The 13,768-nt window shown below is 42.9% G+C and overlaps 1 protein-coding gene across 1 annotated transcript in view; it reads left to right on the top strand.

Moving 5' to 3' along the window:
- Positions 1 to 3,194: 3,194 nt before the first annotated feature.
- jag2b (jagged canonical Notch ligand 2b) overlaps positions 3,195 to 13,768 on the top strand; it is a 44,052-nt gene continuing 33,478 nt past the window's right edge. Inside the window, exons 1-2 of the mRNA XM_070849269.1 lie at positions 3,195 to 3,263; positions 3,950 to 4,270. Of these exons, the coding sequence (XP_070705370.1) occupies positions 3,195 to 3,263; positions 3,950 to 4,270 (390 nt within the window). The remainder of the gene's footprint in view (positions 3,264 to 3,949; positions 4,271 to 13,768) is intronic.

Genomic DNA, 13,768 nt, shown 5'->3' on the forward strand with positions numbered 1-13,768 from the left:
GTGCTAAAATTTGTGCTAATCCAACCAATAACTTTCAAGTCGTTTTGCTAAAAAAAAAAAAAATGGGCACCTTGTGGTGTCGCTAAAGGAAAAGTCAGGAGGCTCCATCCGGTTAATGTTGTCATGGCATTTCACTCAAACTCATAAATGTTATCCTGCTGTGGTGGTGCCAGAGAAAAAGGCAGAGGATCACCAAAGTCAGCAGGATTTATCCCCTGGGGACCATGCATGTCTGTACAAATTTCCATAACCATCCATCCAGCAGTTGAAATATTTCAGCATAAACCAAAGTACTGCACAACCTAACAGACCAGCATTGCTGTCCCAGGATCCAAAACACTAGCTTGGCTAAAAACTCAGACGGGTCAAACACAACAGAAGACGCACACAAGTGCACACACACAAGTGCACACACACACACACACACACACACACACACACACACTGTTCCTTCACCACTGAGGCCCTTTACCAGGTGTGACCCAACTTAAGGCACTCACATGTACTTGTGACAGCGTGTGAAATGTTCCAGTCAAAGCGGCTGCAGCGGCTCAGGCTATCGGCAGCCTCCTTTAAGGCCTATCTGACAAGCTGGCAGTTGCTTGATGAGAAGGAGACAGAAACATAGAGGGTGGGGGTGGGAGGGGGGTCCTGTCACACACACTTTGATTGGCAGCTTCTCTCTCTTGTTTGCCTTGTCAGAAATGGTAGCATGTTGCATGTCACTTACACCTAAGCAGCAAACAAATCAAACGTCCTGTGTATATAGATGACGATGGCTTTATTAATAGGGGTAAAATGGACAAATAATTCAACACTGATCGTATTGTTTTATGATTGATAAATAGATGCAGGTCACAGGAGTTTCTAACGTAGCTTCTATCTTTTCATTATGACAGTGATGAACGACAAAATGGTACTCCTGCTCAGTTAAGTTGCTTAGTCACTTAAGTGGCAAGTGTTCATTTAAAAATGGGGTCACAGTGAAGCAATATTTAGCCCATGAAAGAAAAAATATTTTGGCACTCAGGGAGATTCAGGCCTCTGCAAAGGAAGCAATAAAAATGTCTGTCAATTAGCATCAGATTCATGGATTCATGGACCGTATCGTCTATTAGCACCTGTCTACCAAGAAAAGGTTATTATTATTATTATTAAAGGTTATATTTGGTTTATATTTATTTAGTATATACTAACCCTATTAAAAAAAAAAAAAGAACAAATGAGGGTCATTGTGATGGAATATCTAACTTCAATAAACTTTAACTGCCTGCACACTGATCCTTTTTGGAAGTTAAAAGAAACCATTTTGTTCTTTGAAGGAGCAAAAGAAGGAAGGAAAGAAAGAAATGCTAAAGCTAAAGATGTAAAAACACTGGTATAGTCCTTTAAATGGGTCCAGCCACAGTAACCACTGGCCATCTGTCCACAGGGATCAGGTCACCTGACCATGCTGTCAGGTGATGCAAATATCCGTAAGTGAAACAAGCATAGATGCTTGTGCAAATGTTTACCGCCGTGTGTGAACAGTATGTGTTTGTGTGTACAGTATGGGGGGGGGGGGGGTCAGGTAAAAGGAAGAAAGGCACCTGTTGCTGGGGTGGTGGCCATTTTGAACATGCGTAATCAGATCAGCTGAGGACAAGCCCGGCCTGACCTGCACTTTAAGAGGCATCAGGAATCTGACATGTTGAGTGCTTTCACTTTAGGTAACTTCTCATATAATTTGATTCTAATACTTTGAAGTAACATTTGAGAGCAGGACTTTTACTTGTAACACTGTAAAAGATCTGAATACTTCTTGCAGCACTGATAAGAACATGATAGATTACTGAATTTTTACACCAAGAGAAGAGAAGGAAATGCATTTTTTTTTTGCATTAAGATGCATTCAATGTCTGAGCAGTTAGGAGAACATCAGAATATGAGCAACAGAGAGGTGTGACATTATCTCATATCTAATGTTGTACATCTCATTTCTTCACATCACAGGTTTTAGACAATCAGGTTAAATAGTGACTGGTGCGCAGACAGCAGAGGGCGCTCTAAACTGCTGCAACAAATAGGGTTGACTGAAGAAGAGCACCGTGGTTAGTCCAGTGTTGGTGAAAAAGTGATGTGTTAATGGGCCAATTTTACTTTCTGCAGCGGTTAATACTGCAGAAACAGATGAGTGGAAACATGTTTTGTATCGAAAGAGTATCGAATAATAGATATTCATCTCTCTCACCAGCTCACATCACAGATGAGTCCAAAGTAAATGTTGCTCTCAAGCATCATTACAATAAAAACCAACAAGAGTGAGAGGTGAAATGTCAGGGGGGGGGGGTAAAAATCCACTCGCATGCGAAATATAATATATAACAGACTTAAGAGGCATTCAGGATCAATGTAACATGCAAACTGTTAATTTAATGTAGCCTCTAATCACATTATCATAATCAAATCACATGTCAGTCATCAGCAATCAGTCCTCTTTGGCCTCAGACATTTAGTCCACTTGCAGGACTATTTCTGAAAGTTCTGGTGACAAATTATATTTAAATGACCTGAATGAAATATGATTATATTAATAAAGCCTGCAATTAAATTTTGGACTCATTTGAAATAAAAGCCCTGCTCATCACTCTATCTTTGTTTAATTAAAGTCGACCCCTGCTTTGTCCGCATGCTCTCATGCGGTTTGCCCAAATGCAGCTCAATGCGAGCCCAGTATAATTCAAGTTTTGGGAGGAGGAGGAAGAGTAGGAGGAGGAGGAGGAGGAGGAGGAGGAGGAGAGGGGAGGAGGAGGAGGAGGGTTGGTGGGGGTTATTATACTATTGTCCGCCCCTTAATCCGGTTGGCTCAGAGACTGCCCGCAGGCCAATTTGTAAGTGGTTTGCGGAGCTGCCAATCAAAGCAGACATCCTCTCCTCAGGCTGTGGCTACGAAACATCTCAGTTGCTGTGTGGAGAGATTTGACGGAGGGACACTCCTGTACATGGACCATCACTGCGCTGCAATCCGCCGCCTGCTCACACACACACGCATGTAATGCCTCGGTGAAATCTGGACGCACACGGTGGAGAAAAACCACGCATGTGAATCTTTTATGTTTGCATGTCAGGAGAGGAGGAACTAGTCGCCGGTTCCGCGGCTGTTTGTCTTTTCTTATCGCTTCTCCCCCCCTATGTCACTCTAATTAATCGGAGGCATGTGGAATCGCACCAGGATTAGGAATTGCTTCCCAATAGTGTGCCTGCTGTTGACGTTATGGACGGAGGTAAGAAGGCTCCTGTTTCACGCCAAAAATATTTCAATTGCGCTCCGCATTAATAAAATAAATGTTTAAAATTACCAATGGCAAAAGTTGGTGGGCGTGGGCAGATGTATTTGCTCTCCGGCGTTGCATATTCGCATCACATTAATCGATAATTGAATTACGTAGCCGTCAGTTGTGGAGCATGTGATCATGTTACCATGACAAGATTGAAGTCTGAGGAATTGATACAGGCTACTCTCCATTTTGGCTACAACCCTGAGAGCCCCAGTGCGTTTCTTGTGTTTTTTAAATTTATTTATTTATTTATATATATATATTTTTTTAGGGGGGGTAGAATTAGGCCTGAGCCAAGAAGTTGGAAGTTGCATTGCATCAATTGGCTGCTGCAGCGGTTAATTTGCTCCCGTCTGAGAGTAACCTGATTGTCAAAAAAAAAAAAAAAAAAAAAAAAAAACCCAGCCTGTAAACTGTAGGCTGCTCACGTGCTCCATTCACACCGCAACAAATAATTTTGGAACATCCACCCAACCTGCATGAGCTTTTATGCTGATTTTTAAATTCAGACGCAGGCACCGTTTGGCCACTTCACCATTTTTACGCACCAATTTGAGCAACCTAGCGCGCGCCGCAGCCCGGTAATACGGGCCTATATATAATTTTGGTCTTTTTTAAAATGTTGTTTCTAGGTGTCCCAGTCGACCGGCTATTTCGAGCTGCAGCTGATCTCCGTGGAGAATGTAAACGGCGAGCTGGCGGACGGGGAGTGCTGCGACGGCTCCAGGAGCTCCCAGGACCTGCGCTGCACTCGAGACGAGTGCGACACTTACTTCAAAATCTGCCTGAAGGAGTACCAGATGGAGGTCACCACCAGCGGCCCCTGCACGTTCGGAGCTGGATCTACGCAAGTTCTCGGTGGAAATATCTTTTCTTTCAGGAGCGCAAAGAATAACCAGAATAAAATCGATGATGCTGGCAAGATTGTGATCCCCTTCCAGTTTGCCTGGCCGGTGAGTGTGTGTTTTTTTTTTTTTTGTTGCTCCAGATGAGTCTGCATGGTTGATTGTTGATAGGTTCCTCTGTGGAGAAGAGGCCACAGCACCGAACCCCGTTCAAAATGTGGGCAATTTAATGTGATTTTTTTAATGTTATGTATGCACATGCCTGGAGGAATGCATCATAAAACCATTTTCTGGATGTTTTGGAGTCACTCTCCCATTCTGTGTACATGCACATTATTACAGCAGCACTGAAGTTAAATAAAAGTAAAAAAAAAAAAATATCAGTCATAATATCCCAGTCATCTGTCTGACCAACAGCCCATAACCCACAAGATGATTCAATTTACTGTCACAGAAGGCCAAGAAAAATAACTAATTTCCACATTTGAGAACCTCAGACCACTATGTTTTCGGCCTCAGGGCTCAGCAGGAGGAACCTGTTAAAAGTTGGAATTTTCTCAAAATAAACTGCAGCTTAATGGATCGCAGTGATGCCAAATTTAACAGAAATCCTTAACAAGGGTTCTGGGTCAAGTGTATGTGACCCAAACGAAGACGGACCTCATGCAGCGGGGGGAGGGGGGGGGGGATCCTGTGCAGCTTCCTGTCCCAATGAGAATTGACACACATCACAGCTAAACGCTTGCATGCTTCACAAGGATCTGATTGCAGCTCCAGTGGTTCACAGTGTCATCTGGCTCATCTTTTAAAGTTGCCCTGATATATGAGGGTTGGCATTGTTCCAATCCACCAGCCTGCACCTGCCAAGGCCATCATAGGGTAATTAGACTGGGGGAAATGCAATGAAATATGTAGACCAGAGAGGAGGAACTCTCTTACTTCTGTTGTGGAGAAACGGTCATGGCAAACCTCAGAATGAGACATTTCAAGGGCTTTCATCATAATACGATCCATCAAGTGGAATTTGGTTTATTAAGACTTCAGCTTTAAGGATTGGTCCACAATGAGTTAGTTGGATGTATGTGGGAACTGCCAGGTGAAGTAAAAGTTGATTTTAAAGTAGAAATAAGAGGTTTGTTTTCAGTTTTTACAGGATAGAAACAGTTTTTTAAAAAGAAATCACCATCCATGAGGTACTTTTATGCAAGGCAATATTAAATTGCCAAGTTTTCGCATCAGTCTGGTGTGACAAAGAAGAACGGCACCTGCTGTGTTTGGGGTGCAGCCTGGTTGTATGCGTTGGATGGATGCTCCAATTAATTCTCTATTATAATGATGAATGTGTGACATTACGCTGCGAGTGTGAAATATGTGTTCAGCTGAAGTGAACGATGCCTCCGGGCGGTGGTTCGGGGTGTACTGATGGCGGGTTTTGACACCTCTCTTCCCCCCTCTGCACCCCACAGCTTCCTCTCCTGCTGTGGGTGCCAGGTGGCCCCTGGTGGCCCCTCCAGGGCAATTAAGCTCGTCTGACTACAGATGAGTGATGGCTGATGGATTAGACAGGCAAATAAGGTGTGCATGCAGTAAAAATCCTTGTCCTGCAGCACTGCACGTACTAGTTTGTTTGAGGGATGCACTCCAGGTTTTTAGGACCGCTCGTTCTAGTTCCTTAAACTATTGATCAGTATAGATCATTTAAGTCATTTGTTTAAGCAAAGAAAATCACCGGCTCCAGCCTCTCAAATGTGAATATTTTCTAGTTGACTTTGTCTTGTATGACAGTCAGATCAACATCTCTGTGTGTTTGATTGTTGGTCAGACAACACAAGACATTTTCAGACATCCCCTTAGCTCTTGGAACTTGTGATGGACATTTTTTTTCCAAGTGATCATTTGATTAATTGGAAAAATAATCAGTACGTCATTAGCAGCATGCAGCTCTAGTTTGAAGAAAGGCTTGAGCTGCTTCTTTGGAAACTAACCTGCCAAAGGTTTGAAGATAACATCTAAATTCTGCTCAACACTTGATTTCCATGATACATGGGTCCAAATATAACTGAACAGCTTGGCGTGTTTCTGTGGTCTTTTGTGTTGAAGGCGTCGCATGTTTGATCCAGGTTTCGTCTTTGTGCATTTAATGATTTCATGGTTTCCCGCAGCTGTTTAATGAATTAAGAGTCGACTTTTGTGAACGTTTTTAAGCTTCAGGCTAAAATGGCAAAGGTGCGAATTCACACGGTAAAAGCCATATATTTAATGAGGGAGGCTATTGTTTAGACCAGCAGGTGGGAAGGAGGGTCAGGCCAGCGTTTGCCACCTGGGCTAACCAATTTTCTTGGGCCATTTATCTTGTATTTGGCGTCTCATAGAATATGAAGCACTGGTAGTCTCTCCTTTGGTTCACTGACAGACACCTCGAGGCAGAGGTGAAGGGGGCTGTTCTGGTGTGTTGTCTTTCGGTTAAGTGGCCCAGGCTGATAACGGTGCACTATTCCAGTGCCAGATGTCACAGCAAGCCTGCAGGGTCACTTGCTGTGGCGTTGTCACTTTCCTCACTGAAGAAACAAAGATGCAGTGTACTATTGGCTGTGTCATGTGGCTAACTGCCCATTTTAAGCCCCATGGAAACCAACGAGGGCTGGACTCTTCTTCTCTCATCCTGAACCCAGTATCTGAAACAATCTAAAAGCGAAGGAATGCAGGAATTATTTCACTGAAATATTCTGAAACGTTACACCTTTTTTTGTAACTCCTTGAATGTCAGTGGGAACAGAATAAAGCTGGTTTGCCCTTTTCCACATCTGGGCAACATAAATACAGATTGCGGTCCACAATCACATACTTGGACATGCAATCTGCTGATATAATTCACTTGAGGAAACTGACATACTTTTGGCACACGTGGCAGCTTCAGTGTGCAAGTTAGTAAGACTGACTGAATCTGATGTGTTGATTCAGTGACATCGACTATTCCTCCTGTAACACAGTGATTTTCAAACTGACCTTGAAATCCTGAGCTGTGACAATACCCTGTGATGCCTTTTACATTTTTTGAATTGGCACTTGAGCCAATTTTCAAAGAGCACTTTTCTTCTCCCAGTATAGTGTAGTGCAGTCAGGCTGCAACAATGAAAGCCATCCTGCTTTTCTGGGAAAGGCTTCTTCTTCTGTGAAGACACGCAGGCATCATAGCCTCTTCTCGTCTCAGCCCAGCTATCATCACACCAGTGTGATGCAGTCGCTAATGGCTGATTTTACTCAGATTCCATGATGCTTATCCATTCTTTGGAAGTCTTCCCGCGATCCTCCAGCCCTGGCTTGTCTTGCCAGCATGCCAATAAGAGACTGACTATTGATGCTGCTGAGCTCGGCCTACACTCAGTGTTTCCCCACAGGTTTGAATTTACAGTAAATGCACACTGCTGCTGCTTCCTCCTTTGGGTTTTCTGTTCTCTTTTTTTTTTTAGAGCACATGAAGATAAAATGTAATCCAAGCTTCTGAAGCTGAGGAAATGTGTTTTGCATTTTAAAGACTGTACATAATTAAGTATTTAGGGATGACAAATGAAACAAATGTTTACTATTTAGCTTTTTTTAATCTCCTCATGCTTTTGTCTGCCTACTTATTGATAGAGGTGTGACATGAGGGCATGAATACCACTCATGTCTGCGTGTTAGGTACAGAGCTGGAGCAGGATGTGGTGCAGCCTAGTTTAGCAGTGACTGGAAACGGCTAACGGCTAACTCTCTCCACAGTAAAACGTTCACTGCAGCAACGCTAGCAGGCCTGTGAGATCAAACTATGGCACCGCAGTGCTTTTAGCTTAATGCTAACGCGCTGATATTGTGTGTTTACCACCTACATTAGCATGCTAGTATGTTAATATTTTGCTAGCTAGCATTACACACGAAAGCCTGATACGAATGTCATTAGCTTTTAGCGCTAGCATTGCTAAACATAAGCTCACCAATTACTGTGTGTGTATGTATCTTGTAAAAAATCAACGATTTGTGGTGGCTTTTGTTGTAGCGTTAAATGGCGCTAAAATCACAACCTGTGTTTGGATTAAACAAAACACAGTCTGCTGTGATTTTTAGGGAGCTTTGAAGGTGCTGGTAGGTGTATTTTTTTTTTTTTTTATCTGATCTAAAAAGGAAATAGGCCTAAGCGTGTGTCCCATAATATGAACTTATTCCTGTTAAGTTATCATATAGCATCAGTACTATGTTACTCCATCCTGAACCTCCATTGAATGGATGTCTAGCTTTATGCTGCACCTGCAGTCTGACCAAGTTGTGGCTTTGTTTTGGCCGGTCTGATTGAGTTTCCATTTTGCTGGCCCATGCTGCGCGAGCACTTCAGATGGGGAGGGAAAGATGCACGTCTTCCTTCCATTTGATCGCTAATGAAATTGCCGGTGAAATTCCCCCCCCCAGTTACACCAGCCGGACGTCCGTTTGATGGAAGCCTGCCTGTAACTGTATATCTACCCTGTACTCGGATATGAATCAGACCTCCCTCAGCAGCAGCCACCAACCTCACCAGGGAGCTCGTTACTTCTGAAGCTCCAGCAGATAAAGATGTGGCATCAGAATTTGAAGCAGCATTATTTGTAATAGACAGTCAAGACAAATTAAGCCTCCCATAATCCTGTAAAAATAACGCCCAGCCTCTGGAGTGTACCTATTGTCACGGGATGAAGTGTGCGTACCTAGTTGGTTGGTTTGGTCTGCTGCTTGTGCTCTCCCATGGGGTGCTGTCAGGCTCACGAGGCGAGGCTGATCGCCTCAAAAGTGGGAGGTCCGGTCTCATTCACATTTAAACGAAGAGTTGATCTGCTCCGACCTGCTGAAGACTGCTTTTCTTGAAACACACCCAAACTATGTGACTGGTTTTGGCTTGCTGCTCTGGCCACGTGTTCATCAAATGCACACAGTGTCGCTGACGAAATATCAGATGTCCAGCCAGCAGTGGCTTACTCCATTCCATCATTGTTTACATGTAGGTGTGCTTGAAACAAACTAATTGTATGACTTTTTTTCTAGCTGAAATGAACCCTGTCATCATGGCCTCCTTCAGGCTGCATCACACTGCCTTCCTGATCTCCGTCTTAACGTAATGAATCATATGAAGGAGCATAATGGCTCACATGTTTGAATGGTCTCACCTCAAGATATTTATAGTGTTGCACTCTGTTGGCCTATTGCTGCATGTGGTGGCTGTGATTGCCTGCTTGAAAAGTTCCTAAAACTGACAGATGCAGTCCCCAATTTTGATGTTGAAATTGTGTTGGGGAGGGAAAGGGGATGAATTGACAATCAAGCACTAAGCTTGCATGGACCAAATTACAGGTGGACCAAATCCTCTGAAATGGGGCTCTTTAGGTTTACCGTCCCTCTGTAATAGTTCTTTCTGTAACGTAGAAAAGCTTCTTGTGAATAGTTTGATTTGAACTACTGTAGAAACAAATCAGGACAGAGACACTTTAAGATGCACTGGAGTGGTTAATGTTAGTGAGGACTAGGGCGGAGGCTTTAGTAGTGGCTCATTCAAACACTTTGACTGCACATGTGCCGTATGTCTTCCCCCTTCCCTCCCTCCGTGCTCTCTGCCTGCGACCTCAGTCAGCTATATTTTGGATACACACACACACACTCACACACTCACAGGACCAAAGGCTAACACAGGCTGCCATGGGTTGCCACACCTGATGTGAGGCTTGTCAGAGCTGTTGCTAGGAGACGGCTACATGGGCCTCTAGTAAACAATTATCTTTCCTTTCTGCGGCTCCCTCCCCCATCCGTCTCCTCCGGTCCCAGGGCTGCAGCCTGTGTGGAAAGCCACTTACACGAGTCTCACCTGTGATTCAGCTCGGCTCTGTATCGATTATGCAATTAGCGAGTCTGCCTTTTTAAAGACCTCCCTATTTATAAAAAATGATGCTTTAGGTGTGATATTTGGATTTGAAGCTTGTAATTACCCTTGTACAGAGGTAAAAGTGACAGTTTCACCACCTCGTCTAGAAGACTTTGGATTTTTTTCACGATACATTTGACATGAAATGCATACTTATTTTAAGTATTTCTTAAATTTCTCTCTCTTAATTGTATTCTGCCATATTGGGATTATTGTAGTGTATTTGTGGTGCCCGACATTTTGGCTTTTTAATCCCGTAACAAAACAACTACGTTGTCATGCACACACATTTTATTCAACAAACATTTCATCCTAACCTGACATCTATGTTACATTGTGCCATGTGATGGGCAGAGAATCGGCATGCAAAGTTAGTTATGCTCTTTCTTGCAAGCATCAGTAATCAAAAGTAACTTACAACACTGAGCTGTTACATGAACTACTTCTCATTATCAGTGTGAAGGTGAGGGAGTGAGAAGAACGCCACTATCACTTTAACCCCGCGCCCTGATTTCTTCCCAGTAAGGCCTTTTTCCCCGCAGACACTGCACATTTTGTGTCCCAGAAATCTTACGTACTGTTGCCTGTCGTCACAGTTTACAAGTCTGACAGACATCTGTGTTGTTGCTTCGCCGATCAACAAAGATGCAGTGTAGTATTGACTGTGTGATCTGGACAGCTGCCCCGTGGAAGCTTGTGTGCTCTGAACTCCATCTGACCATCTGACTCTGACTAAATTCTTAATATTAAATGGATCTGTGTCATAGCATCAGGGAGGAGGCAGAGGGGATTTCCTCTGAGAACACTTTGTTTTGTCCCTTCTGTGACTTCACATAAGGTACAGCGTGTACAAGTGGGTGCTTTTAGGGTCCATACATTTAAAGGTAGTTTTCCTCTCAGTGCCTCATTGAGATGATGATGATGCTTTAAATTGCACTTTGTACGTTAATGTTATACGTACCCGCCTTGGAACTAGATTATGGCAGATTGACTTGTTTGAAACCCTTTTAAACATTTGGCTTTATTTTTTATGATTTGGAGCTTCAGTGATGCTGTATGTGATGGCTGTTTCAGTGACTTTCAACTAATTTTGGACATCTCTTCATGTGCCAAAATGCATCAGTTTCCCTCTGGTGCTGTCCTCCTTACCTAGTTAACTTGCAAAGCTGCTTGTTCAAACTTTATCCAGAGGTTCATTTATATCAACATCGGTTGCCCGAGGGTTAGTTAGTACACCAACCTGGGCTGAACCTGGTTTTCTTTGTTTCTTGCCAGCTATCAGTCTGCCATGATGTCGACAGGAAAGGAAGTCATAGTCAGTCAAAGGGGGAAAGGGTTTTTTTGCACCTTAGGGGTCCACACATGCCGCTGGCATACTTGGGTGTAGTATGCTGGCGGTCAGAGTGAATATCAAAAGGTTATTTTAAAAAGATAGTTGACTGCAAAACAAACTTTAACAATGTCATCTGAAAATGCAATCAGAAATATTTTCAAAAAATCACTTGTATAAACACTGTTGGCAATTACTTTACTAATATTCAATGAAGTAATGTCACTGATATATTAATGTTAGCTGGAGCACTATTTCACAATATATTACTACTAATAATAATTAGATGGCCATGAATATTAAATCTATCTACTTTTCTTGTTCTCTGCTTGAGTAAAGCTATCATCTGCCTGAGGAGAAAATGCTGTACTCGTGCTGTTCTTTATATGGCTGTCATGATGTTGAGTGATTGACATCCAGTCACTGTTCCAGTTGCTCATGCTCGAGGTGGAGAGTGAGTGGACAAATGCTTGTCGGAGTTCAGTAGAGTGGGCAGCACCACAGAGTCGTGTAATTGCGACTTCGTGTTCTGAAGCGGAGGAGGCAATAATTCTGGAGCGGTAGCCGTGAACTTGGTTGTGTTAGAACACGAAGATCATTACATTTAAGTGTCTAACTTTGAAGTTGTTAACATCCATCATGTCAGTACCCTCTGTTTGCACGCTCCCATCCAAGGCATTCAAAAGCAAAATGGATGCGATGCATCCTGTAGCCACAGTGTATGAAAATGTTCTTGTTCAGGTTGGTGCCTTGCTGCAAACCACAGTTTAAGCAAAGTGCTGCACTGTGAATCATGGACCGTGTGCCTTACACATTTTTGAATGTTTAGACCAATATTCAAATTGGTCATGGGCTGTCATGGAAATGCATAGCACCTTTAACAGGAGGACACTTTGTAAATATGATGAAAGCTGGGCAGACATGTAAAATTACATACAGCCCCTAGTTTGACAAAGATTCAGATTTCTGGCATCTTGTCATGTTTCCATGATAAGTGTACAATATTTTCTATTATTCTACATAGTAGTTTGATAACTCTGTTGCTTGTGATCACTCTAAAAAGCTATGGTTCTATGTAGTACAGTACAGATCCTGCATTTTAAATAAGACTGCATAAGTCCTTTTGTTATGATGGTGAAGGTATTCCTATGGGTGCACTCATAAGCATGATCTGTGTGTATCCTCATGGGTCTGAAGTCGTGACACTTGAGAAGGCTCTGTGTGCAGACATAAACACACAGTTTGTTTACCAGTACCTCCCCCTGGTACCTATAAGTGGGGCGATCCGATACCTGAGTAGATGGGGTGCATACCACATGGGCGCAGCGAGTCCTCTGTTCAATTCCCGCATGGCTGGACCATTTGCTGCATTCTCCTACTCTGTTGCTCCATGTGCTCAGTCTCTCTCCACTGTCGATATCTAATAAAAGCGTGAAATGCCCCCCCAAAAATATCATTTTGTACCTACAACAATAATTGTATAATTTACTTTTGCTTGTAGTGTACGTACGAGGTGTTTCTGCTGAATCACAACAGCTATTTGCATTTGGGTTCAAAAAGATCAAATACACTGCGACACCACCAGCAGAATTGCACAACAATGACAAAGCAACACGCTATACCTAGAGTCATGTCCACTTCTCTCAAACTACTTCCCCACTGAATCTTTCGTAGTTTTGGTGTATGGGACTTGAAACATCAGTTGTAGCTTCTAATAAATGACCCAAAGCACTGCGTGAAGCAGGCTGTTCTCTGGCTACTGTCTCTCTACATTGATTTGTCTGTTTGAATACACTGTACGTGCATATTGCTGTGGCCCACTGCGTCCCTTGCCTCTTGTTAAATGAATGGTGTGCAGGTGCTAGAGGCTCCTTGTGGGGGTAATTAAAGCACGTCATTACATGGGCAGTTAAATTGTCACTGTACTGTTGAACCTGTTTGAAATGATAATGGGGCTCGGCTGGAGGCGGTGCTGTATTGCTCTTCAGTCAGGCGCCCTGTTGCTTTGGATCAGGAATTAGCCTGTTAATGTTTCTGAAGCATGTCTATTGCTGTAGTGGCTCTTGCATTTCTTAAGGCAAATTAACACCTGAGAAACTGACTGACAAATATCCAAGTGACCATAAGAAACTTGCGACAAACAACAGGTTTCAGATAATCAGGTTAAAGCTCAATTCTCGACACAAATGATAATGAAGATATGAGTCTAAAAGGTATTGTGGCACATTTGTATTGCAATTGCCGTGTCTTATTAATGAAATAAGAACAAATACCTAAATGTTTTGATATTTGAGCAACCTGTCCTTGATTAAGGCATGGAAAAACTGCTTTTGATCAATTTCATTTTTCTATTTTC

The sequence above is a fragment of the Pempheris klunzingeri genome, chromosome 18 (assembly GCF_042242105.1).
Source record: "Pempheris klunzingeri isolate RE-2024b chromosome 18, fPemKlu1.hap1, whole genome shotgun sequence".
Classification (NCBI taxonomy): domain Eukaryota; kingdom Metazoa; phylum Chordata; class Actinopteri; order Acropomatiformes; family Pempheridae; genus Pempheris; species Pempheris klunzingeri.